The sequence below is a fragment of the Elephas maximus genome, chromosome X (assembly GCF_024166365.1).
Source record: "Elephas maximus indicus isolate mEleMax1 chromosome X, mEleMax1 primary haplotype, whole genome shotgun sequence".
NCBI classification, from domain to species: domain Eukaryota; kingdom Metazoa; phylum Chordata; class Mammalia; order Proboscidea; family Elephantidae; genus Elephas; species Elephas maximus.
Genome location: NC_064846.1, coordinates 36,452,681 through 36,480,334, shown reverse-complemented (window position 1 = coordinate 36,480,334; position 27,654 = coordinate 36,452,681). Strand labels below are relative to the sequence as shown.

General features: G+C 42.2%; 2 protein-coding genes across 4 annotated transcripts in view; one reads left to right on the top strand and one right to left on the bottom strand.

Annotated features, from left to right (window-relative positions):
• Positions 1–1,445: 1,445 nt before the first annotated feature.
• ZBTB33 (zinc finger and BTB domain containing 33) lies at positions 1,446–8,559 on the top strand. Its single transcript, XM_049872501.1, has 2 exons — positions 1,446–1,814; positions 5,008–8,559. The coding sequence occupies exon 2, from the start codon at positions 5,010–5,012 to the stop codon at positions 7,020–7,022; it is 2,013 nt and encodes a 670-aa protein (XP_049728458.1). The 5' UTR covers positions 1,446–1,814; positions 5,008–5,009; the 3' UTR covers positions 7,023–8,559.
• A 4,093-nt stretch (positions 8,560–12,652) lies between these two features.
• TMEM255A (transmembrane protein 255A) overlaps positions 12,653–27,654 on the bottom strand; it is a 68,773-nt gene continuing 53,771 nt past the window's right edge. For all 3 annotated transcript variants that reach the window (XM_049872517.1, XM_049872518.1, XM_049872520.1), the window contains 2 exons: positions 19,764–19,907; positions 12,653–12,811 (listed from right to left, as the gene is read on the bottom strand). In XM_049872517.1, coding sequence (XP_049728474.1) covers positions 12,653–12,811; positions 19,764–19,907 — 303 coding nt within the window. The remainder of the gene's footprint in view (positions 12,812–19,763; positions 19,908–27,654) is intronic.

The following is a 27,654-nucleotide window of genomic DNA, read 5'->3' as shown; positions in this document are numbered from 1 at the left end:
AACGAACAGGTTTTCATTGTACCTCACCTGTTGTTTTTAGTTACTGTTGAGTTGATTCCCATTCAAGGCAATCCCATGGCAGTTGAATCCCACTCAAGGCAGAGGAGAACTGCACTCTGTGGTGTTTTCCAGGCTGTGACGTTTCCGAAGCAGGCCTCTCTTCTAAGGTGTCTCTGGGTGGATTCAAACTACCAACTTTTCAGTAGTTGAGCATGTAACCACTTGTGTCACCCAGCAACTCTGTCTCATTTTTAGTTTTGGTCAACTAAGCTACTGAAACCACCACCAAACCCACTGCCATCGAGTCGATTCCGACTCATAGCAACCCTATAGCTACTGAAAGATGGACATTTTCAGCAAGATTTTTATAAAAAAGAAGCACAGAGATTCCAACTAAAAGGCAAATAGGTGCAAATTCAAGTTTTTGAAAACGTATGCAATATTATTCTATACATATCTTTGGAAAAAGGAAATGGAGGTAGTGAGTGGCCTTAATTGTTGCAGAAGAAGCTGCTATCTGGTTCCTTAGCTGAATATGATCAATACCAAGCCTAAAGGGAAATAGTTTGTTCTCCAAATATCCATCCTGTTGCTTCATTCATCATGGTATTCAGTCAGAAGTGTGTTGCCAAAGGATTTTTTTAAAATGATGGATCTCACAACTCATTTGTTCACTCATTTAAGAATTACTGAACAACAACAAGCAGGTGGTCAGTAAACAGTTGCATCATATGGTACTCAATTAAGAAGACAGTACTTGTTCAAACACTAACTTTTTATCTTAAAAGTAATTACTATAATGTAGTTGTTTTGTTATCCTAGAACTTGAATTATCATAATGTGTTGATAAATTTTGATTATATTTATTCAGATTATACTTCAAGGTGGTTATCAGGAAACAAGGTCCTTGGGTGGTGCAAATAGTTTGCACTCGTTGTACTAACCTGAAGATGGGCAGTTTGAATCCACCCAGTGGGACCACAGAAGAAAGGCCTGGCAATCTGCTCCCGAAAAGATTAACCTGTTGTCGTCTAGTAGATTCTGACTCATAGTGACCCTACAGGAGAGCAGAACTGCCCCATAGGGTTTCCGAGGAGCGGCTGATGAATTTCAAGTGCCCACCCTTTGGTTAGCAGCCCAGTCTTAACCACTCTGCCATCAGGGCTCCTCCGTAAAGATTACAACCTTGAAAACCCTATGGAGCAGTTCTACTCTGTAACACATGGGGTCGCAAAGATTCGGAATGGACTGCACGGTAATGTGGATTATGCAGCAAACAGGCTAATAGAGCAGTTTCAAACTTGCAACAGAAATGAAAATTGTATAGGGTCTAAAAGTTTTTGGGCCCTAGAAGTTTACAGTGCCTTTTAGATTAAAGCGACAAGATTCCCTCCCATCCCAACTGCTTGCGACTGCATTATCCTGTCTTTTCCTCTTCCTTTTTCCCACCCTTTCGCCCTCCGGAAAAAGGAGATTACTCCAACAGTTTCCCAGTCTTCCTCCGCCCCTTCCGGAAAGAGCCGAAAGCCGAGTAGCGCGCCGAAGGGGAGCCACCTAGGGTTCGGGCCTTTCCGGAAGGGCCCGAACTGCGCCCGGAGGAGGAGGGAGCCTTTAAGTTCAACGCTTCACCCCCGCGTTGAGCCCTCTGTCGGCGGCTTGGGGCAGCTGTGGCAGCGGCAGCAGCGTCGACGTCGACCAAGACTGGAGCGACGTTTAAAGCAGCAGCAGGATCGCCGGGGAGTCCCGCTTCTTGTTGTTGGCGGACTCCCACCCTTCCGCGCGGCCCGAGAAGAAGCGGCGGCGCCAGGAAGCAGGTGAGGAGCCGGCCCCAGTCCGGGAGGGGCGGAGGAGCGCGCCTGCTTCCTCGGTCCCTGGGCCGCGCTGCCGTTTGCATTCTCCTCTCTTGAACCAGGAAGCGCCGGCCAGAAGCTCCCCTTCTCTGGCCCTTTCTTTGTGTGGGCCCCGGAGTGAAGGAGGGGATGAACCAGGAGGGCCGCGGCGCGGTCCCCATCGCCGTCAGGGCCCGAGGGGCCGTCCGTGCTCCGGGTAGGCCCGGGGCGTAGGGAGCCCGCCCCCGACACCCACTCGGCCTTTTCTTGCCCCTTTGCCGGCCCTTTTCTGCCCCCTTTCCTCCTCCTAGCCCCCACTTTGATTTCGAGCTTCTCTGCCGGCCCATCCTCCCCTTCCGCCCCCTTCCCGGGGCTTAACAATGCCGCCTGCTTTGCCGCGCCCCCCCCAACACCCTACCCTTCTGTTCGCCAGCTTCTACTTTCCCTGGCACCCCTGATTCTCCCTGCTGTTTGCACCTCCGCCTGTCTGTGCGAGCAGCCGTCTTTTCACGGAACTGAGGTTCAAAACCTCGGCTGCAGCCGGCTGGGTGCAAAGTGGGAAGAGGGAGGTGGAGGAGGGGAGATGGGGTTCAGCTGCCGCAGGGAGCCGCGTGTCGGATTGTTTCACCCCCTGGCCCATGGCTTTTCTCGCTCTCTTTTCCACCTTCGCTAGCCCCTCCCTCACCTACCCTCGGTCAAGGATTCGCCTCACAACGATGCAGAATGCCTTTTCCAACATCAGGTCGCAAATCTTGGGGGTGGGTTCTGACTGACCTGACGTAGAGGAGGGGAGACCTAAATAAAACAAAACCAAGTCTCAGCGTCACCTGGACGTATACATTTGACGCGTGCTTATATTGGAAAAACTCATTTGTAAATGACAGAAATTGTGGGAGCGTATTCAGAAAATGTATCCACTTGAAAAGTGACTTCTGTCGAAATCTCCGTATTTCGGAAGCCCTGGTGGTTGGCACGCTGTCCAAAGGTCACCCTTTCCAATGAATGTCTTCATGGTAACCAGGAATTCCTTGGTACTGTTAACAAGCAACACCTTCTAACAGAGAGGTTTTAAATCCTTGCTTTTTACACTTTTTGCTATTTATTGTTGTTAAACTATAATTTTGAAAAATTAAGATATTTGAGACGCACTACCTTCCACGTGTGTAGTATTACTCACATAACTTAAGCACTGTGACAGTGGCACTATTTTGGTAACTTTAAAGGGAAAGAATATTAATAGAACTGTTTCTTTGCCAAAAGTACTTAATAAACTAATTGTTAACATCTAATATGTATGTATACATACATACACATATACATATGTACGTGTATTTTTTTCCCCCGCACAACTCTCAGCATCATTGTTAGAATGTCTTTTGCGAAGTGCAAAAAAAAGCGTTTTGGGGATGATGCATGGCAATACTATAAACTGGTATTCCCTCTCCTTTTCTAAAATAATGTCTGCTCCGTTCCAATAATTTAATGTTTTCATCTTCACTACCTCATTTGATATGAAAAATGTTCTCATACCAATGCCCATAATTCTTTACCAAGAAAATAAAGTATTTCACGTTTTCATGCAAGTAAGCATTGAGAAACAGTAAGCTTTCCTTTTCCTTTGTCTTTTCACAATAGCATCTGTTGACTTGGCATTGTGTTTAACATTCCACCTCTGGAGACTATAAAGGTAGAGAGGTGAGGGGAAGGGGCAAAAGGATGAAGAAAGAGGAGACAGTAAGAAAGACATTTAATATTTTATTGAGATGAGGCACTTCATTTAAATAACAGAAAAGTAATAGGAAGTTGAAGGGTAATGATTATCAGTGTTTTTAAATGCTGATTAAGTTGTAGGCTGCGGGGAGTAGCTTTTGAATATATTCTTAAGAATAAGATTATTGTTGTGTGCCATAAAGTTGATTTGACTAATAGAGACCCTATAGGGTTTCCTACGCTGTCATCTTTACAAGAGCAGATCGCCAGGTCTTTTCACCCTTGGAGCCACTGGTGGGTTTTAACCATTGACTTTTCAGTTAGCAGTGGTCGAGCTTTTAACTTGCGACACCAAGGCTCCTAAGATAATTTGTTAAAATTTAGAAAGAATATATGTTTTGCATTCAGTTTTATATATACCAAGCTTTTCTGACTAATTGATTCAACTATAGATGAAATAACTTCTATATGTACATGATGAAGGCTTTTCTTAAAACAAATTTTTAAGAACGTTAAAATGAACCTTGAAAACATGCTGAGTGAAATAAATCTGTCACAAAAGGACAAAAATTGTATGATCCCACTTATATGAAACATCTGTGTAGGCAAGTGTATAAGTGGTTACCAGGGGTGGGTGGGTGGGTGGGAGGGAGGGAGAAAAGAAAGCACAAGGCTTGGGGGCCACTGAGCTTCTGTTAAAGGTAACAGGAAAATTTAGGAATGGATAAGGGTGATGGTCGAACAATTGAACATAATTAATGTCACCGAACTGTAAATGTGAAGATTGTTGAAATGGCAAATGTTTTGTTACCTAAATATTTACCTAAAACCAAACCCACTGCCGTCGTGTCGATTCCAACTCATAGCGACCTTGTAGGACAGAGTAAAACTGCCCCATAGGGTTTCTAAGGCTGTAAATCTTTACAGAAGCAGACTGCCACATCTTTCTCCCATGGAGTGGCTGGTGGGTTCAAACCACCTACCTTTCGGTTAGCTGCTGAGTGCTTAACTACTGCGCTACGCAGTGGCTCCTACCAATATATTTACCACAATTTAAAAAATGACCCCCCCAAAAAGTTAAAAATTAACTTTTATCTTTTTGAAAAAAAAAAAAAATGAGAAGACCCAAAATTGGGGAATAAGAAAATTAATTCTAATCTTTAAAAATTGTTAATGGGTGTATCTGAGTGTCAAGGGAAAGTGGCTATGGAGATTACTATTTGAATCTGTAGAGCAATTTAAAGCTTGTTTGGCCCTTCTCTGTAAAGTAATAAGATTTGACACGTGGTCCAAAAACCAGCCAGTATGAACAATTCATATAAAAAGCCAAAAAGTTAACACCAGCCTTCTGTTAAAGCTTAAACTATTTAATGATGCCGTGGCTTAAATTCTGAATGATAAAATACTTTTGATTTTCCTGCCTAACCCTGTCCCTCTCCTGGCCCCTCTTCCTCCCTTTCTTTTGTAGGCATGGAAGGTAGAAAACTTATTTCTGCTACAGACACTCAGTACTCTGGAAGTCTGCTTAACTCCTTGAATGAGCAACGTGGCCACGGACTCTTCTGTGACGTTACCGTTATTGTGGAAGACCGAAAATTCCGGGCCCACAGGAATATTCTTTCAGCTTCTAGTACATATTTCCATCAGCTCTTTGCAGTTGCCGGGCAAGTTGTTGAACTGAGCTTTATAAGAGCAGAGATTTTTGCGGAAATTCTCAATTATATCTATAGTTCTAAAATTGTCCGTGTTAGATCAGATTTACTTGATGAGTTAATTAAATCAGGGCAGTTATTAGGAGTTAAATTTATAGCAGAGCTTGGTGTCCCATTGTCACAGGTTAAAAGCATCTCAGGGGCAACTCAGGATGGTAACGCAGAAACCGTGCCTCCTGGTTCTGATGACAAGAACCTTGAAATACAAAAATCAAAAGATGAAGCTCAAGATAATGGGACCACTATAATGCCTATTATAACAGAGTCTTTTTCCTTATCTGCTGAAGATTACGAAACGAAAAAGATCATTGTTACTGATTCAGATGATGATGACGACGATGATGTCATTTTCTGTTCTGAGATTCTGCCTGCAAAGGAGCCGTTGCCGAATAACAATGCACAGGTCCATCCTAACCCAGGCTCTGTTGCCATTTCAGATGTTGCACCTTGTGCTAGCAGTAACTCTCCCCCTTTAACAAATACCACACCGACTCAGAAACTTCCTACTTCTATGAATCAGGTAACTCTGAGCCAAACACAAGGAAGTGAAAAAGTACTGGTATCTTCAGCCCCAACGCATCTGACTCCCAACATTATTTTGCTAAATCAGACACCACTTACTACACCACCAAGTGTCAGTTCTTCACTTCCAAACCATATGTCTCCTTCGCTCAATATACTTGTGCAGAATCAGCAGCCACCGAACAGTGCCGTTATGACAGGAAATGAGGCCAACGAAGAGGAGGAAGAAGAAATGATAGATGATGATGATGACACTATTAGCTCCAGTCCAGACTCAGCAGTCAGTAATACATCTTTGGTTCCACAGGCTGATGTCCCCCAAAATACCACTTTTGATGGATCATTAATACAGAAGATGCCAATTCCTACACTTCTGCAAGAACCACTTTCTAATTCTTTAAAAATTTCAGACATAATTACTAGAAACATTAGTGATCCTGGTTTAGGATCAAAACATCTAATGGAGGGTCAGAAGATCATTACTTTAGATACAGCTACTGAAATTGAAGGCTTGTCAACTGGTTGCAAAGTTTATGCAAATATTGGCGAAGATACTTACGACATAGTGATTCCTGTCAAAGATGACCCTGATGAGGGGGAGGCCAGACCAGAGAATGACATACCAAAAACATCTGGCAGTGAGATGGCAAACAAGCGCATGAAAGTAAAACACGATGATCATTATGAGTTAATAGTAGATGGCAGGGTCTATTATATCTGTATTGTATGCAAAAGGTCATATGTCTGTCTGACAAGCTTGCGGAGACATTTTAACATTCATTCTTGGGAGAAGAAGTATCCATGCCGCTACTGTGAGAAGGTGTTTCCTCTTGCAGAATATCGCACAAAGCATGAAATTCATCACACAGGGGAACGAAGGTATCAGTGTTTGGCCTGTGGCAAGTCTTTCATCAACTACCAGTTTATGTCTTCACACATAAAGTCAGTTCATAGTCAAGATCCTTCTGGAGACTCCAAGCTTTATCGTTTACATCCGTGCAGGTCATTACAGATCAGACAATATTCATACCTTTCTGATAGGTCAAGCACTATGCCTGTAATGAAGGATGATGGTATTGGGTATAAGGTTGATGCTGGGAAAGAACCTCCGGTAGGGACCACATCTACTCAGAACAAGCCAATGACCTGGGATGATATTTTTAATCAGCAGGAAAACGATTCCATTTTTAAACAGAATGTAACAGATGGCAGTACTGAGTTTGAATTTATAATACCAGAATCTTATTGAACTCCTTTGACATATCAGAGAGTTTTGCTTTGGATTAGGGGCAAGGGCTTCAGAAGACTGGTAAAACAAGGTGAAAACAAGTTAATTTGATCTGCCACGTCATCTGAAGGCAGTTTAGTTGGATTATTTGTTGATTTTTTAGAAGCAAATTTTTCTGAAAGTTTGAGTAGAGATAGAGAAGCTTTTTTTCCCCTCAAGTATGTTTATATAGTTAGCTTTTAGCTCATTTAAAAGAGGCAAAAAAAAAAAAAGCTTGGAAAGAGAGTTTTCTGAATAGAATTTGAAGCAGTCTGAATGTTCTTTGATAATAACTGGAGTTATTAGCATACCCTAGTACATCGTACAACTTTTCCCTTCCATGTTAGCACTTTACTGCTGAATTCTCAATTTTGTTAACATTGAGATTGTAAATGTGTGTTGTGTCTTGTATATGGAGTAAAAAGTAAACAACTTCTAAAGTTGTTCTGGAAAATTTCAGAATAACTCTCCACTTGGTTGTGTATTCTGCTAGTCAAAATGGATAGCAATCCCCCACGCACATACCCCCTCCCCCATGAAAATGGCCATATAGACATGTCTCTCATTTGAAGAATCAGTTAGTTTTAGCTAATTAAGTCTTGCTCTTACTACCACCATCTGGAAAAAATGTTTGGTGGCTGGACCACTATATACCTTTGCAACGTAGTCTCAGAGGGTGGGGTGGGAATACTGTTGGAAAAACAGATCTCCATAATGCAGACAGAAAGAGATGAAAAGTTATGTTGCATTTATTTTGAATTCTGTGCTCTTACATGATAGTGGGATTGAATAGAGATCTCCTTTTTGCTTGTTATGGCTAAAATATTCCCATGAAAAGTTCCAAATTTTGAATCTGAAAGCCACAAAATGAGTCTTTAAATATGTGTAAATCTTTATAAAGGATAGATTCCATAAATGAGATTCCTCCCTGTTTTGGGTGGGAGGCTACTGGCATTTATTTTAAAATGCTCATATCACTTAGGATCTCCAATAGGAAATTTTCACTTGACATAGTTGAATCAGTGATCTAGTATTTTCCTTTCAGAAAGACCTTTTAGGTTTTGTTGTTAGAATCGAATCGATGCCAATTCATAGCGACCCCACGTGACGGTAGAATTGCCCTATGAGAGTTTCCTAGGCGGTTACCTTTAAGGAGGCAGATTACCAGGTCTTTTCTCCTGAGGAGTCACTGGGTGGTTCGAAACTGCTAACCTTACGGTTAGCAGCCAAGTGCTTAACCGTTGCACCACCAGGGCTCCTTAGGTTTTTTTTTTTTTTTTATGTTTTACCCCTCCTAAAACAAGTTCCATTCCATCTGCAAATTGCTGCAATATTACAACAATCGGAGACTATATATGGAATGTTGTTTAGGCTTGTTGATTCACATATAGCTTGGGAACGATAAATGCCATCTTTCTTTTAAAATGGCACATATTTAAACACTTAAAAAAAATCAAAATTGTACTAGTACTGAAAGTGAGCAGATTGGAACAAATACATAGCCTAGCGTTTATAACAAGTTGTTGAACTTCTGTAAATGATTTTTTTGCAAAGGAAAAAGTTAATAGATACTGAAAAAGATTGTTGTGCATAGTTTAGTCAATTGTAACCTTGTTTTAAGTATTAATTTAACGTAGGTGTTTTCTTTGTCCTAGTCATGTATTTTTTAAAATAGCTTATTTCTTGACTTTGAACTTAAAGCTTTAATCATAATTTCTTATGCATACATCATTCTTCTGACAGTAAGCTACATTTGAAGATAATGGTTTCAGTGCTTCTTGAGTTGATAACTTGAGGGTATTTGTAGTAACACGAGGAGAAAAAAATATATGATCCTTTGCTTACCAAAGGGTAGAGTGATGTGCATCTGTTCTCTGTTCTGTGAGTCCAAACCTTCAAACCATTTTGTAAACTAACCCTTGGAAAATTTGAAATTAGCTTATACTTAAGACTCTGTGATCTCTAGAATCACAATAGCTGTTTCCTTTCTGTGTAGATATTGATAACATTCTCTTTGACTATAGATTGCACTCTGAAATGTTTTCAGCGGAGATTTGTTTGAGTTACATTAATGCTATTTCACCAGTTAAATATAATTACTTCTACAAGTGTGAACTAGTTGATGCCAGCAGAGCTTCTAGACCTTTCAGACTTAACTGCTAGGTAAGTTAGTTTGTCATAATAAAACTTGGTAGTTTCTCCTAGCCTATTATGACGAACTAGGGATTAATTCTATAAGGGAAAACTATCCATTCGGAATAATATGGATATAATTATTGGCTGCTGCTATGTTCTATGTAAATTCTGAATATTAAATTTAAACTGCCTACTAACGGCATCTTCTGCATTTTTTTTGAGGTAGTGGAAAATTAACCTTAAATTGTATTTTTGCCAGATAACTCTTACTTGCATATGTCTCAGGGTCTTCAGTTTTCCTAGGAGAAGTTTCCATATCCAAAGTCAAGTTCACATAGAAGACTTCTTTGGGGCTAAAACCCTTAAAAAAAAAAAACCCTTTACTCAGTGTTTATTGGGTTGGAAATCTGTAGCAAGACTCTCTAAAATTTATCATGGGGTTCTTCTATTTTGTATTTTGCTTTCTGGCTGTTGAGCTCCTTTTTCTTTCAGGTTGGTTCCAAATTTGTTCCTTTGCTAAATTACCTTTAATTCTGTAGAGAACCTGTTTGAAATAGTAATTTGTTAAATGACAAAAATGGAAATGCTCAAATTAAACAAAACTATTAAAATGCCATAGCAGTCTTGCAAGACTACCTTTAAAATACATTTTAAGTGATCATTACGATTTTGGTGGTAAAGTCCCCCCACATATAAAAAAAAAAAAAAAAAAATTTTTTTTTTTTTTTTTTTTTTTTTTTTTTTTTACATATAGCCACTATTAAGGAACTGATGCTGCATTTTTTCAGTTGTACCAAAAAAGAAAACAAATGGCCAAACTGATCAAGGTATTTTGTATTCTAACGCATGCATAATCTAAAGAATCAAACGCTAATTCAACAATACTGGCTTCCTCAGCTCTGTCAGTCATGTGAAACCTTGTTCATTTTCTCCAATACTGTAATGTTCATACTTGTACAGTCCTCCCTGTCATGACTTTAAGTTCTACTTTTCATAAACCATTAACTGTTATAGTTCTTAGAGCTTCTAATGCAAAAATAAAATGTTTAATTCTCATTTTTGAGTGTATTGTTTTAATACTATCTTTCAGAAATTATATAGACTTTTATATTGTTTCTCAGTTGTTGTAGCAGGAGATTGGAGCTGTGTTTTTTTGATGCCGGCATGGCAGAATTTCCCGTTAGGTTTCATCTGTTGGTGAGCCTGTCCCGTTGTATCTTAACCCATAAAAGTGGCAAGTGAATGAGCTGCTCTCAGTTGCTTTAGAGAGTTTGCTGAGGACACATGTAAATGGATAAGGAGGACGATAACGTTTTATTAATTTGAAACATCACAAAAGCATTCTGGGTTTCAAACGTGGCAGTGATACAGATCTTAAGCAGCATCCAGTTTATACAGATTCTGGATTCATATTTTCATGTTTCATGCCCAGTTCAATACTTTAAAGCAGAATTAGGAATGAAGCAGTAGGTATTAGAAAATGCAGTCAAGGTACATGTTAGAAATACAAATTCCTTATTGCAGCAAATGTTTTGCAAAAAAGTAAAGCAGCAAATATTAATTTTCTTAAGGTAGCACGCACTTTATATAGTTCAATGTAATAGAAAAAGAAGCTGCTCAAATTAAGTGTTAGAAAATCTATACTGTTTCAAGTTATTTTGTAAAGTAAGAAAAATACATAGAAATGAGTCATAGTATCTTAACACTTTAAGAAGTGTGATAAATGGATATACTGGGTAATGGTGCCTTTTTAAAAATTAAATACTCAGACACATTCACTGAAGCAAAAGGTAAAATGTAAACGGCAAACATTTCATTGAGTATTACAAGTTGATGTTTGTATAGTGAGTCAGTTGGTTCTTAGCCCCTATTTGAAATCCGGTAGAATTTTAATATGCTCAAACTGTAGAAAATAATTTTGTATAACGCAAAAGGATTATTGTTTTTCAGATTTGAGATCCAGATGCGACATTTATAATGCTAAAAGTTAAACTGAATGTTCTGCAAACGTTTACTGTGAACAATGAGTGCACTTGTCGTGCCTTGATTCTTGATGGCTGGGTGTCTGTAAGGTAGATGGGAGCACCAGCATTTGTCTGCTACCTCTAATCCATCAGGTCGGGAGGCAGCGAAATTGGCTGGAAATTTTTCCAGAATGCGTTCTGTGTTTGCAGAACTGTTTAATTAGGTACCTTCCTGTGTAGCCCTATATTTTTACATTATGCAAGTGTAGGATTATCAGTCTTCCTTTAAATCAGTCAATTCTCAGGCTAACTTAAGGATGCAATGAAAGTGTTCACATTCTGAAGTGAAGGCATGGATGCCAAAGTGTTTTAAATCCATCAGGTCGATGGTTTAAAGCGATGTATAATTAAAAGAACTGTACAAATACCACAGTGTGCCAGATGGATTTTAAGTCTACGGTAACACTTAAGAATTTATCAAGTTGGCTGCATTTGAGGTTTTGCAGACTCGAAGCGGCATTGTAACACATCCATAACCTTGAATTGAACGCTGTCATGATTGGTCTCAATGGAAAACGGACCAGTAAGAGCAGTGGCATTAAAATACAGATGATGCTTTTGGGGTGGGATGCAGCTTAACGTGCGGTTTGCTGGGGTTGAAGCACAATATTTGAAGATTAAATAGTCACAAAGATTAGAAACAATTCATATCACGACCCAAGAACCTAATGTAGGATTTTTTTAACTCTGAATTTTAACCGTAAGATTTGTATCTCCTGTAGCAAGTGTATTTTGTAATAATGCAACATGTAGAACCACTGCCTCCTAAGTTACCAGATTCATTTAAAACATCTCACATGTTGCTCTGTATCCTGTTCCCCACAACTCAAGATGAGGGAATATTGCACTTTTCCCTTTAGGAGGTACCAATAACAAAAACAGCTAAATGATCACAACAGCCATTTTTACAATACAGGGAAGAAAGGAATAAGAGCTACCGGCAGACACAAGCAAAATCTTAGCCAGTACTCTGTACTGGAACTACTGTATAGCCCAGTTGGCTGGGAAATTTTCCTTAGGGACAGACTTTACTGGTCAGGAAAGATAGGGCCTATAAGCTAGGTGCTACAACCAAGGGGCTAGGGTGACAATCTGCCAGGGGCCTGAGGACAACACTCCATGTACATGAAGCAAAACAGATGGCAACCACACTTCTGCCGACTACAGAGGTGGAGCCAATGGGTAACGCAGGTCTAAACATGCTTAACTTGCTGGGCTGGCTCCCCAGCCTTGCTTAGTGTGAACTGCCCTGATTGGAATCCCTGGGCTCTGCCTAGCCCCTCCTGCTCTGCACTGATAACAAATAAGCTTCATCCCTATCTTTCCCTAGCCTGGACGGCCATTGTATAACTTTATGCATAAGAGTCACACTTTAAATTTTGTACCCTGTACACTTCCACTAAAGCAGAAATACAAAAGCCACAATAATCTCAAAAGCCAGCAGACGTTCCTCTAGGGACTGTAAGGTGGTGGTTTTTCAAAAGGCGGATAGTAGGGTGGAGAGTAACGGGGTGGCGCACTCGAGGACCACATGTAGCTGGGTGAGGGAGAGGCAGACTGGGGCTCATCAGAAAGTCCAGAGGGAGGGGAGGATGGAAAGACACCGGAATGCTGTGTAATAAAAACAAAACACCATTAGTTTAGGCAGTGGGTTTGTAATTCCCCCAATAGTCATTACCATTTAAAACAATATGGACCAAGTTTGTTTCTCTTTGGAACAACAAAGAGCTCCTAAACCTTAATTAGTTGACAAGAGGCATGAAAGAGGTGGCCCCACACACTCTCAGTCACCCAGGCTGGAGACCTCATACAGAGATATCTTGGAGTCCACCTTCCCCTATCCTTGAGCCCCACATCTAGTCAGTTGCCAAATCATGTTGCTTCTATTTCTGTGTGTTTCTTGAATAAATCACCCCGTTTTCCGTGTTTATAATTCAAGCCCTCAGTTCCTCTCCACTGAGCTATGGTGACAGCATGCCAACTAGTCTTCAATAAAGGTAGTTTGGATTTTAAGAACATTTTAATGGGGTTAAACCATCGATACTTAGGAAAGTCTTCGATACAAGAATACATCACAGGGAGGTAGTACGGTGGTCAGGAGCCCATCTCATAGGAATAAACAAACAAAAAACAACTTAGGTCAGAGAGGTTAAATGGCTTGCGTGGATCTGGAGTCTTCTGCCTCTACATTTCAACATTTTCTATTTCACCTTAATTATTGCCCCATTGCCCCCAAGTGCAGGGTAGGTTGGAGGGCAAAGATAAACAAGGCATAGAGGTGGGACTAAGAATGAGAAGCAACTTGTCAGGTTGCAGAGACACTGAGGATGCAGTTTTGCCCTGTGTTGTCTAACTTTCTTGTTGTCGTTAGGTGCCATCAAGTCGGTTCCAACTCATAGTGACCCTATAGGACAGAGTAGAACTGCCGCATAGGGTTTCCAAGGAGTGGCTGGTGGATTTGAACTGCCGACCTTTCGGTTAGCAGCCAAGCTCTTCACCACTACACCACATCTTTGGGAAAGGAGAGGATATGAATTAAAAAAATACTCAGTGGGTAGGCACATGTTGGGGGTCAGTTGCCCCTTCTTTTTTCCTGGCCATGTATACCCTCTATTTCCTGCTGAAGGAGAGCTGGCCTGTTTTGTTCATTGCTATATCCCCAGAATTCAGAACAGTGCTTGGCTAGTAGTAGATGCTCAATAAATGTTGAATGAATGAATGTAACTTAAGCAGTATATAAGATGGGCTTGGCATGTTTCTTAATTGAAATCTATTTGCAAAGAATAGAGTCATAACCTGTGGATCTTGTTTCCTTGCTCCAGTGGTGGAGCAGGGCTGAGGCGAGGCATGATGGCTTTGAGGGGACCTAGGAAGAGCAAACATTAAGACAGCAAACAGGGCTGGAGAACTGTGCAATTATTTTGTCATGTCTTAGCTCTAGAAGGGGTTGGTAAAAAAAAAAAAAAAAAACCAGAATTTCTCAAGAGTTCAAGTGCTATTTGGGGAAGTCACAGCTTTTACTTTGCTGGGCTGGCGAGAGGTATGGAATCACCTTGCAAAAAGCGATTTAGCCTTTGGTCTTGGTTCCTGAGAGCTGGACCAACACCTGAGGCTAATGAATGGGGGCTGGCCAGACCAAGAGGGACCACCTGGGGGCCCGATGCTGACTAAGCCTTACAAGGCATGATGCAATCTATCATGGCCACATGGTGATGCTGATAAGAGCCCTAAACATGGAGGCTTAGGTGGACCTTCCTGGTTGGTGACCATGTACACAAGAGGATAGCACATCCCTCCTTAGAATGTGGAAGCTCTGTGCTATGACCCCTCCCAGACCTCACCCTACGTATCTCTTTGTATGTATCCCTTTTGGTTGTAATGACTCTGTAGTGAGTATGGTGTACTCTCCGTGAAGTCTGTAAGCCATTCCACTGAATTATAGGACCCAAAGGAGTACTGGGGGCCGGATGGTCTGAAGTGGAGGGAATCATGTAGGCTCCTGAGCTTGCAGCTGGTACCCACTGACCTAGCCTGGGGTGGCTAGGGATGAGAGAAAGAAGGGCCGCATGAGTAACTGGGTCTGAAATGAATAGGGAAGAGAAGCTGAGATTTCCACAGGATGCAATTGGCGTGTGGAGTGAGATTTGCTATCCACTGTACAATCTGGCATCAAAAGTGGGTGATCACAGTCTCCCAGGACTGGTTAACACAGCTGGCCAGAAAGTCTGAATAGATTGTGTCATTTTTCCAGGCCTGGAGCAATCTAGAGTCAGCCTTGACATGAGGTTTCTGGAGCTTGATGCCACTTGGTTAATTCTTCTTACACCTAGTTGTGACCTCCACATTTCTGAGGAAAGGATGGCCAGGTATAGGTCTTGCTTGACACACTGGGATCTCTGTCGCCTATCACATGAAGTTAGGACTGAGCAGAGACTATAGCTGCCATCTTCCCCACTCCACTTCCACCCCATCTTTTATTTCTCCTGAATGAGGGAATGACAGTGTCATCGAACCTGGAGAGCCTTTAAAGGCAAATTAACTTGAGGCAGTAGACTCAAGACAACTCAAATTTCCTCCTAAAACCTCAGTTTTTCTCCCTCTAAGAAGATACCCTTTCTTAAAACATCAGTATAGCAATGTCCTAGTTTTCCACTCCGTACCCCCAAACTCTCTCTTTCTCCTTCTTTCCTCCCTCCTCTTCTGTTGCTTTCCTTGACAAAGAACACTCTCCTCTTAAACACAGAGGAGAGCAAAAACATACAAAGGACAAGAATCTCTGTGCTGGGGCCATTTTAAATCCCACCACGGGGATGGTGAGAGGCAGAAGGCCAGTTGCAGGGGTTCCCAGTCACAGAAGGGAGGAGCAAGCATCCTACAGTAGAGCAAAAGACAACTCTGCCCCGAGAAGCATTAAAAGGCTTCCGTGGTCAGGAGCTGACATCGGTGGCAGTTGTATACTTTGATAATAAAAGGGGGTGGTACAACCGCCTTTGGGTTTTCACTTCTCAGTTTCATGTTTAGGAAGTGTTGTGGGGGGAAAAAGGGGTGGGATGATTCTCAGTTCCCCTTGGAGATTCTGATAGTCTTAAGGATAAAATTGAAGGGCTCCTGGCAGAGCTAGGGAGCTAACTGGCTGTAGTCCACACATCCTTAGGGTTTTGGGGAGATAGAGCAAAAGAAAAAAAAAAAAACCCATAGTCCTAGCGTGTAGTTTCCTAGTAACAGGCAGGCATCTTGGGAGAAATTTGGCTTCCTTGCAGCTGGGGAGCTGACCTGGTGTATTTTGGTTCCCGCCTGAGAGTCTGACTTTACTAATGGATGAGAAGCTCAGGAGACCAGAGCTTTGAATCCTCCTTATGCACCAAAAAGCATGAAAAGCATCTAAATACCCTCCTCTGGGAGCTAGTTGGCCCTAGTGTCCTGGGCTGCTTCTTGGAGGAGGCTGGGGTGGCCCACAGTCTGATGATGCTAAGGAGATCACTGCCCCTTCAGGACACAGACAGCTCTCCCCTCCCACCTTAGCCAGCCTTCTCCCTGCCTGATGGCTGACCACCCAGCCCACCCTCCACAGGACTAATGTGCATTTCTGTCAGGATCTGATCCTCTCTTCAGGAGCACTGTGGGCCAGTGACTCTAAAAAGAGCCTCTAGAACTGGCTGGGTAATAAGGGTTACCAGTGGGAGATGGAGACCTGGTGGGGTAGTGGTTAAGAGCTCAGCTGCTAACCAAAAGGTCAGTAGTTCAAACCCACCAGGTGCTTCTTGGAAACCCTATGGGGCAGTTCTGCTCTGTCCTATAGGGTCTCTATGGGTCAGAACCGACTCAAAGGCACCTAACAACAACAACAGTGGGAGATACTGTGTCACAAGAGTAAAATTCAGGTTCTCGTGTTTGTTTGCATTCCACCTCTCTTCTACCCCAGAAAGTAAAGACTGGGGAGATGGAGAGAGGAATGGATGAAAGGAAGAAGAAGAAAAAAAGGGGAGAGCAGAAACGAGGCAAGGAGGGGAAGAAGGGAAAAACTTGGAAGGAAAGGGAAAAAAAAAAGAGAAAGAAAAATTTAGTGGCAGCACCAACAGCCTTTTAAGATTCTAGGCAACTTATGCTATAAACTGCCTCCCCCAGGATTAAGGCAACCCTTTTATTAAATGGGTCCAATTTATAATGGGTCATTTTTAGTGGCTAAGATAAAACTTAGTGTACCCTTGTGTGATTTGATAAAGAGCATAAACAGAGGCGCTTGCATTTTGCATAGGCTAAGACTTTTGTTTAAAGCTTAAACTTGGCAGTTCACCAAGTGGACAGGAAAGGGACCAATTCATGGTTAGAGTGAAGTAGGGGGACCAGCCCAGTATGCCAGACTGGGAAGTATGGCTGGAATTTTTAAGAGTTTTCTATAGAGCTACACTGGGTTTAATTTCTCAGCAGAAGTGGGAACTGATGCTTTATATCCTACAGAATTTATACTACTTGGCTGAAGCTGAAGGCAATGAGTGAAAAGGGCAAAAGATATAAGTGTTGGACAGACAAGGAAGGAGGCAAAGGTAGTCTCAGCTTATATCCTTCCTGCTTCGGAGAGTAGGGTATGCAGAGTTCATTAGGAGCAAGGCCAACTTGGAGTCCAATGTTTGACAGAGTCCTATTTCTTCTTGCTCAGCACTCATAGCTTTCTCAGGGTCATCTGGCCATACCCAGGTCCTTGCTCATGTCCGACCACAGAAATGGTTCCCACGCTTCCTAATGGGACAGCTACCCAATAGGGGCATGACATTTGAAAGGTTAAAACAAACTCCAGTACATCTCTTTCCACTTCCTTCTATCAGCCTTGGTAAAAAAGAAACAGGAGTCTTCGAACCAAAGTTACATAAATGGTCTTATTCGGAAATGACCAAAATGGAGAAGTCATGCAGAAGAAAGTCTAGAAAGGTCAATTTTCTGGGTCTAACTTGGGCCATTTTAAAATCTGAGAAGACCATGAGGGAACTGTGGTTTTTCTTATTTATTTGGTAGGTTTGTGCTCCTGGTGGTTTTATTGTCAGAGTTGGTGTGTGTTTTGCTGACCCCTTTTGATTTACCTGGGAACATGAGCAGATGTTCCCTGGCCTCTTGGCTTTCTCTGGGTAAAGACTGGTATTTCCTCCTATGAAACTACAAGGGAATGGAACCTGGTGAACAAAAACTCAACTCAAATACTAAAATGGAACACCATGTAAGTTCTAGAGGGAAATGACTCATTTGAAAATATATCCCTCAACACCCATATCATACAACTGTAAAGTCACCAAATAGGAAATTGAAAAGACAGCTTGAGCCTAGGGAAAGAGCCAGGAGAGGTATAAGAAGTATCCAAGCAGCCCCTGAATTGGGAAGGCATGAAGGAAGGGAATCCTTTTTCAGTGGAGAACAATCTAGTAATTTAGTGGTTAAGAAAGAGTAAAGGTAGACCCTTCCTAAGGTAATAATTAGGGAGTCTTCAATTTAAATCAGTAGAAAGTATAAGATTTTTTAAATATTCTAAAACTAACTGGGAAAAAGGTCTATGCTGCACTCAGATTTATAGCTTCTCCAAAGAATCCTTCAAGTCAATCTTTGGAGATAGTATAAGAATTATACTTGTGGGCTCTGAAGTCAGACAGACCTGGATATAAATCCTTGCTCCTACACTTACCACTTCTGACCTTGGGGAAGTCACTTACCCTCCATGACTCAGTCATCTCATCTTTAAAATGGTGAAGACAATAGTGCTCCCTCAGGGGACCACATGAGATGATATATGTTAAGTGCTTAACACAGTGCTTGGTACACTCTAAGTGCTCAATGAATAGTAGCTGTTATTTAAAAGTAGCCCCAAGCCCAAGCCCATTGCCATCTAGTAGCTGTAGCACTTAACCACTATGCCACCAGGGCTCCTTAAAAAGTAAAGGCTTCTACAAATTCCTGAATTCCCTGCTATATGCCCATAGTGTAGGTTTCGGCTGGGTAGTTATATTTGGATCCCTTCACTGGGTTAGGTACCCTGATCCTGGCTTTCTATAGCACTCTGGCTAACAGACTATTTACTTTTTGGTCCCCATTGCTGTCCCCTGCCACCATCAAGTTTCTAGACTGATCTTTGGGTTTGGGGACTATGTATCATTCATTCTCTATATCCCAGCTCCTAGCACAGTGCCTGGCATATGGGAACACAGAATAAACAATGGTTGAACAGTGGCTGAAAGGAAAAGCCTTAGTCACAGTTGGCATTGTCAATCTTGTTTTCATCCCTGGGGTAGGGTTTGAATGAGGAACAATGGACAGGAAGATGGCTCCTATAAGAGAGGTTTTCTGTCTTAGAGTTTGCAGCAACCATCACCAGGGAGATTATTTTTACTACTTAAAGGATTCATTATAAAATGAAAAATCCTAAAATCAATATAGTTTACTTCAACATAAGAATGGAGGAGGCCTCTTGGGCTGGACCCATTGTGTGGCACCTCTATCCCAGAATGACTTTTTATTATAGGGGCCCTGAAAGAATGGTGATCCTCCTTGTGTTAGCATCAACATCTCCACCTTCTCTTAAGAGACTTTCTATTGCCTCTGTCACTCTTGAAATTATCTAGACCCTTCTTGAACATATTTGTGTTTTCCAGTCTATACCACCTATCTACGTCATAAATTCCCTGAGTTGTCTACCTATTTATATGGTAGGCTTTAAAGACATGAAAGGAGAAGAAACAGAGAAATAGAAGAAAAAAGGCGAGAAGGAGGTAGTATGGAAGTGTCCCATATTGCCTTGACCTACACCAAGGAGAAGATGACTTATCTGGGAGATGGAAGCTAACCTTCTCCTTTCATATCTTTCTCACCCTCTCCATTTCTCCAACGATCCCCTGCCTGTGTAGGCTTTAAGCTAGTCACAGGTACCCACAGGCTGCTAAAGTCCATCAGAGACAGACAGCCTGGCTACCTCATACATATTATAAAGAGAAAGGTAAGGTTCCATAACTGAATTCAGGGAGCGAACAAGAAAGCATGAGTGAAAACAAGTGTGATGGAGAGTTCTTTTGCTCTCAAAACATACCTGAAAGTCATAAGCAGAATATGGTGGCAGGTGAGGAGGGCTATGGTAGTAGGTATTGTAGGATGCCACTTGGGGACGAGCGTAGTAAGAAACAGTTGGATGGGCATTTTCAACAGAGCAGTTCAGTGCCGGGAGAGTTGGGTTCTGTTGGAAAACACAGATTAGAGACAACATAAACGTTCATCGCTAGGAGAGTGGTTAAATAAGCTATGGTACAGTCATACTAGGAAATGACATGCCACTATTATAAACAATAAAGTAGACCTATAGTTGTCCAGGATATATTGTTTAATTTTAAAAAAGCCCCAGAGATATATTAATATAGCATGATCTCAAGTTATGTTTTTTAAAAAGACCCAAACAATATATGTATGTATGCTTGTAAATGGAAAGAAATTAGTCTGGAAAGATTCATACCAATTGTTAACCATGGTAGAGGATGGGACAGGAGTGGTATTAGGAGGTAAATGGGGCTCTTCACTTTCTACCCTATATACTCCAAAGTTCTTATAACTAATATGTATTACTTGTGCCATTTCCCCCAACTTTTTATTTTGAAAACATCAAACCCATGAAAGAATTGAAAGAATATTGATTTTTAAAAATAAAAACCACAAAATGTCACAAGGCTAAACAGACTACTACTGCTCTTGCTGTGACAGAAATGTGTTGGATCACAAAGGGTTTGTAAAAGTTGTGAGGATTGTTGCAGATTCCCACCTTGCTAAGGAGCTCTCATTGCAAACATGAAGGGTGTTCATTTCCCATTAGGCCTGCAGGCTAGAGGCAAAACCCCAGCAGTGCACAGAAGTCATGAAAGATCAAGCAGCATATATTGGGGGTTTTGCTTTGTTTGTTTCTTTTTTAGATTTTTTTGCAAACAACACAATGCAGAAATAATTTAATACCATTTCTATAACATGGTGGTGTGTGTAGCCCTTCAAGGGTTAAAGCTTATCTTGTCCAGGATAGGGGCACTGGTCTAAAGCAAGTCACCACTTCTCGCTAGTTCCCAAGCAGAGCTGTGCTTTGTACCTTATGAGTGCAACATGGGTCAGGGTGTGGAGTAAATGTTTTTTCCATCTTCCATGTTATCGACTCCTCCTCCATTCATGTGGATAATTGAGAGCCGTTTGCAAAATCAACGTGTCTTCTCTCTGCTACTCTACTCCACATTAATGGAGAGCAGAAGCTTCTTTTAAAGTAAGGAAAGTGTGTGGGCAGGCTTTGGCAGGGGCACAGACAACCATGTTAGTGTGTTGGCTGCGGAAACACCCTCACAGCAAGTTTGAACACAATTCTGCTGCTCTCTTCCTTGGAGTGGGTTACTGTTTACATCTCTAGGAGGTTTGAAGATCTACAAACCTCAGGCATTACAATGCAGCTCATAGACAACCAGAGAAATGTTTGTCAGCCTCTGTAATATGTGAGAGAAGGCCAAGATCTTGACCATTCCAAGGGCTGGCTTGCTTTACAGAGGAGGAGCACTCAGAAATGCCCTTACCTTGACCACCAGAATTCTAAGAAGAAATTTTGTCCCTGGGAAACTCCCAGAAATCATGTTTGATTGGCTTCCTGTCAATTAAAAATACTCTCCAGCTCTTGCAGAATGAAACTAGCTCTTCTATGCAAACTAAGCCTAACCCTGGAGAAATAATCACGCAACGTAAACTATATCTATGAAAGGTTTTATGCGTGTAGTAAGGTCCAGGATACTCTTGGAAAGGAAGTTGACTGTTATAGAGAAAGAAACAGAAGAAGGATGAAAGGAAGACTGAATGACCACAGGGAGAACACACGAAAGAGAAGAGAATCAGTAGTGGGGGTATAGGGGAAATGGATAGAGCAACAAGAGAGAAAGAGGAAGAGGGAGTCAAGCAGAGGTGAAACTAGGGTATGGCAGGTATTGCACCGGCCCTGGGCACGTGGCACCACTAAGCAGTTTCTATTAACCTGGTATGGCCAGCAGCATATCTATGAAAAACAGCACCTATGGCAAGCACTGAAATTGTGCCCCTGTCCAAACACTGACACCCTTCTTTTAAATAACTTTACTACAGTATCAGCTCAAAAATTCAAGTCAAGCTCATTAATCTTTTAATTTACACATTACTGTGCTTTAAGAGGAAAACCCTGGTTGCATAGTGGTTAAGACCTATGGCTGCTAACCAAAAGGTCGGCAGTTCAAATCCACCAGGTGCTCGTTGGAAACTCTATGGGGCAGTTCTATTCTGTCCTACAGGGCACTATGGGTTGGAATTGACTCAATGGCAATGGGTTTGTTTGGTGTTTGAGGAAGGACGTTGGGCTATACTGGGTTAATAGAAACTGCTCGGTGGCACCGTATGCCCAGGGCCAGTGCAATACCCTAGATACGCCACTGATGGGGTGAAGAGTTGGGCAGAGGAGGGGCAAAAGAGATTGCCCAAAAGAATGGTCTATTTATGTATAAAACCAGTAATTCTGATCATACAATAAATTCTGTCTCCATTTGTGTGTGCATGTAGGAGTGTGTGTGTGTATTCCTGTTAAAATTCTGGAGCTTAAGTTGTGAGACCCCATTATTGATCAGTAGCATTCTGAGCTCCTGTAAAACAAAAGGTTACTAGGTAGCACAGGAAACTGTGAAAGCAATCTTGCCTGGACAAAACTGAGTCTATTCTGAGACAATGATTGTGGACTTTGGAAAGAATGCCACTTTTATTCCTCTTCAGTTTACTTCAAACCAGAGACATCAATAAGGAGAAAATGACTAGAGATAATCACTTTTTAGCTTCCTCTCAAATCCTTATATCTTTGGCCAATAAATACTTCATCAAACATTTCTTTATTAAGATCCTTTTCACTCAGCACCTCTGGTCAGGGAAGGAAGGCATCCTTTTTCCTTTCAGAATCCCACAACTCTGGAAATGGTGGCTCCTTGCCAATTTTATCCAAGGCTGCCAACTCACAGCCCTTGGCTCCTCTCCTTATTCCCTGGGAATGGCTTCCATCAGCCAGCACCCCTGGGCCTCCCTTCAGACCCCAGGGCACTCTACCTAGAGAGGAGGCATACCACAAGTCTCCAACCACATTTAGGCTCACCTGGTTGATGTTTCAGAATCTTCTACCTCACACTGTCATTTTAAGGGAAGTGATCAAAGTAATGCTTCCTCCTTGGTTGCCCCCATCCTATATCCACATTGGTGTTCTCTCATCTCATGAATAAAATACCTGGTCTCCTGATTTCTGCTTTCATTTTACCCACTGGTTCTTGATTGTGTTCCCAGGCTTGGCCTTTGATGATACTCAGTACTTCTTTGGTCTTCCTTCCTTACTGCTAATGCAGCTCTTAGTAGTTGGAAACAAGGGGCTTTTAATTTTTTTTTTTTAATTAAAGCAACCAAAGGAGATAATGTCTGTTCGACAGCACTGGGGTGTTCTGGGGTAAAGCACTTGTAGAACCAGAAAGGGATATCCAAATGTTACTTAGGGACAGCTGGAATGGAGTAGAAATAGCAAAGACTCTGGCATCAGACAAACCTGGGCTACAGTCCCAGATCTGCTATTTAACTCTGAACAAATCACTTGACCTCTCTTGGTCTGGTTTCTCATCTGTGAAATGGGGATAATAATACCTACTTAACAAAGTTGGGAAACTCTCATGGTGCAGTGGTTAAGTACTATGGCTGCTAACCAAAAGGTTGGCAGTTCAAATCTACTAGATGCTCCTTGGAAACTCTATGGGGCAGTTCTGCTCTGTCCTATAGGGTTACTATGAGTAAGAATCGACTCAACAGCAAGGGTTTTTTTTTTTTTTTTACAAAGTAGTGGTAGTGGTGAGATTCAAATAAAGTAATTGTGCAAAAGCACTTTGTGGACAGTTAAGGGCCATTAATTACTGCCACCTATTCAGGACAGACCACTGACAAACCTTTTTATTCCTCTAGAGTGAAATTGAGAGTCCAAAAATAAACACGCACCTTTATGGCCAAATGATTTTCAACAAATGTGCCAAGACCATTCAATGAAGGAAAAACAATCTCTTCAACAATTGCGCTGGAACAACTGAATATCCACATGCAAAAGAAGGTGGGCCCCTACCTCACACCACATAAAAAAAATTAAGCTCAAAATGTACCAAAGACATAAATGTAAGAGCTAAAAGTATAAAATTCTTAGAAGGAAATAAACATAGGGGTAAATCTTCATGACCTTGGATTTGGCAATGGATTCTTAGATATGACGCCAAAAGTACAAGCAACAAAAGAAAAAAGTAGATAAATTGTATTTCATCAAAATTTTAAAAATTTTGTGCAGCACATCAAAAGACAGTATCAAGAAAGTGAAAAAACATCATACAGAATGTGATAAAATATTCGAAAATCACATATCTGATAAATGTCTAGTATCCAGAATATATAAAGAATTCCTACAGCTCAACAACTAAAAGACAAACAATTCAATTAAAAAATGGGCAAAAAACTTGAATAGACACCTCTCCAAAGAAGATATACAAATGAGCTCAACATCATTAATCATTAGGGAAATGCACATCAAAACCACAAAGAACTATCGATTCATACACACTAGGATGGCTACCAAAAAAAAAAAAAAAAAAAGGCCAAAAGTAACAAGTGTTAGTGAGGATGTTGAGAAATTGGAACCCTGGTACATTGCTAGTGGGAATGTAAAATGGTACAGCTGCTGTGGAAAACAGTTTGGCGGTGCTTTGAAAAGTTAAACATAGAATCACCATGTGACCCAGCCATTCCACTCTTAGGTATATGCCCTAATGAACTGAAAACAGATGTTCAAACAAATGCTTGTACACAAATGTCCACAGCAGCACTCTTCACAACAGCCAAAAGGTAGAAACAACCCAAATGTCTATTAACAGATGAATGGATAAACAAATGTGGTATATCCATACAATGGAATATTATTCAGCAATAATATTTAATTATAATGATAGGAATGAAGTACTGATACATGCTACAAGGTGAATGAGCCTCAAAATCAATTGTGCGAAGTGAAAGAAGCCAGACACAAAAGGCCATATATTATATGATTCCATTTGTATGAAATATCTGGAATAGGTAAATCCATAGAGACAGAAAGCAGATTAGTGGTTGCCAGGGGCTGGGGAGAGGGGAAGTGGGGAATGGCTGCTTAATGGGTATGAGGTCTCGTTTGGGGATGATGAAAATGTTTTGGAACTAGATAGAGGTGATCATGGCACAATATTGTGAATGTACTAAGTACCACTGAATTGTATACTTTTAAATGGTTAATTTTATATTACGTGAATTTTACCTCAATGAAAGAAAAAGGGCACAGCGAGGGAAAACAGGGGTCTAAAGTTAAGGCTGAAAGCCTGGCAGGGCTATATTTCTTATTACTCCTCCCTCCCTTCCAACTTTCAGAAATTTCTTAAAGAAAGTTGTCCACGTGCCCTTTACCTTCAAACCCCAATTTCTTCTGTCATCATAGAAAAGAATTTTATCAAATCCTTCACACTGAGGGGTTAGTAACTTCAGGTGTTAAGATCTCTGTGGCCTGTTAGCTTTTTTCTTTTTTTTTAATATATGCATTTTGTAAGCGGACCAGGAGGAAGAGGACAATGTCTGTCTTAAGTAAATAATCGAAAAATGGTGGAAGTTTTAGCACTATGACCTACAGTGGGGTAAAATCGGGGAGGGGGAAAACACTGCAGGAACCCATAGTGCACACCAAGCAGTCACCAGCTACTCCACTGCTGTACAGGCAGTCCCCGGATAATGAAGTTCCGTTCCTGAGTCTGTCTTTAAGTCGAATTTGCACGCAAGTCGAACAGTTCAGTACAGTGTGTATCTAACCTGTTAGTGAGTCAAATGTTTGTCTTAGTATATAGTGTACCTTCCGATGCATAAAAAACATTAAAGAAACACTTCCAGATACACTAAAACACCGTTAACATAATAAGACAGTAATAATAATGTTTTGATGTGCATCGCAAAGTAGCACCCGTTTGTTGTTACAAACCATTATATGTGCCTTCTCCACAGCTGAAGAGATACCCACTGGGCAAACGTTACCCAAAATACAGAGACAATTCTGTTTTGTAAAGTCGTTGAGATCAATTAGATACTTTATTGTAGACCCTGAACTAAAGAAACTACATTGTACCACCTGGCAGCATTTCTCCTGGGTTTTGAACCCTCCTCAGCAGAGACAGGAAGGGTTGGGGACGTCTGTAGGATGGTGCTGGGGCCAGATGGCCCATTCCCCCATAGCCTCCTCACCAGACTTATGAAATCCACGCAGCAACTATGAGGCCCCTTCCTCGGGGTGCAAGGGAGAAAGTGCCGCTCAGGGTGTGCCATGAGGGAGCCCAGGGCCTAAGGGTTGGGAGTTCTCCACGGACCCCTATGGACGTACAGACGTCAGGAATTTAAGACTGCCGGTCCCCACTTCCAACCACCAAAAGGCCAAGAATCGCTGCTACAGTGAAATCCCACATGTGTAAGATAAGGGAAACAGAAGCCCAGAGACATGCTGCGATGGCCCTGGGCTGCACAGCACGGAGGTCCTGCCGTGTGCCCAGCGCGGCACACTGACCGGTTGTACTCGGAGAACACGTGGAGCTTGCCGCCCGGGTCCCGGCCGCTGGCCGCCACCACCTGCAGGCCTGCCATGCGGAGCAGAGCAGCTGTGCTTGGGGCAGGCGGACGGTGGGGTCGGCCCTTTCGGAGCTCCGAGGAAGGCGCGTGCATGTGGGTTCTCCGCTCGTTGCTGCGGGCCGCGGCTGGGCGCACCATCTCGCAGGGGCCTGCCCGTCGCCAGCAGCCGCCCAAAGACCCGCTGTGGCACCTGCGCACGTGGGAAAAGCACGGCCAGTCGTGGGAGCCCGGGTGACCGAACTCAGAGCTGAGTCAGTTTTTTCATGATAGGCTTTACGGGGGTGGGGCTTGGGGGGACGGGGGTTGGCTCGTAACTACAGGTTGTATATAAATTGGACGTTTGTAACCCGGGGACAGCCTGTATCAGGTTAGCTGTGCCACCCAAGCCTGAAAGCTCTAGGAACAATTCTGAGAACTCCTAACACCCTGCCCGATGTCCTATCTCCTCAGCTCCCCAACGCACATGGAGCCTTTCTCCCACCCAGAGACCTAGACACTTCACCATGCCCCTGCTTTCACCTGCCCGGTGGTCTCCAGGCAGAACAAAGGTAATTATTTTCTCAAAAGAAGCCCCAACTCAGAAACAGCTTTTCTGCAGCGTTCCCACCCACAAGCTACCTCAGGCCCAAAGTTACAGGAAATCCTTTTTTTTTAAGCCCCACCTATGAATCGGAATCCACTCCAGGGCAACGGGTTTAAGGTGCCACCTATGTCGATGCTTCCCCCGTTCCTTAGTCCTCGGGCTTACGGAATGGGAGAAGGGAAGTGAGAATAAGAAGTGTGTGTATGAGAGAGAGAGACTTGGGGCGCAGAGGGAAGGATTTCTTTTGACTTGGGGTCACCAGCAGGAACACTCAATCCTTCAAGCAACCCAGTCCTGCTGGGGACTTGCTGCCCCAAATGCAGAGGGTTTTCTTCATTTCCTTTGTCCTACCTCACCTTTCATTATCCATTAGCCATCCTCTTAACAGCCCAGGATCAAATTCAAACTGCCTTTCAGGTTCCCGTTTCTCAGGGACCCCAAACAGACACAGGCAAGTGCCTAGGGGCTGCCTGCTCCTTTCTGGGGTCAAAGGAGAGCTCCTTTCAGGTACAAATCATTCCCTGAACAGATGTCAAACATTCCTTTAAAGCAGTGGTACACAACCCTGGCTGCTGCAGCTCAGAAATCACCTAGGGAACTTAAAAAAAAAATTTTTTTTTTGATGCCTGGGCCTCACTTTAACCAATTAAATTAGAATCTGTGGAGG

Bases quoted from the DNA above. Each gene is read 5' to 3' on its own strand.
- ZBTB33 (XM_049872501.1), top strand. From the start codon at position 5,010: ATGGAAGGTAGAAAACTTATTTCTGCTACAGACACTCAGTACTCTGGA.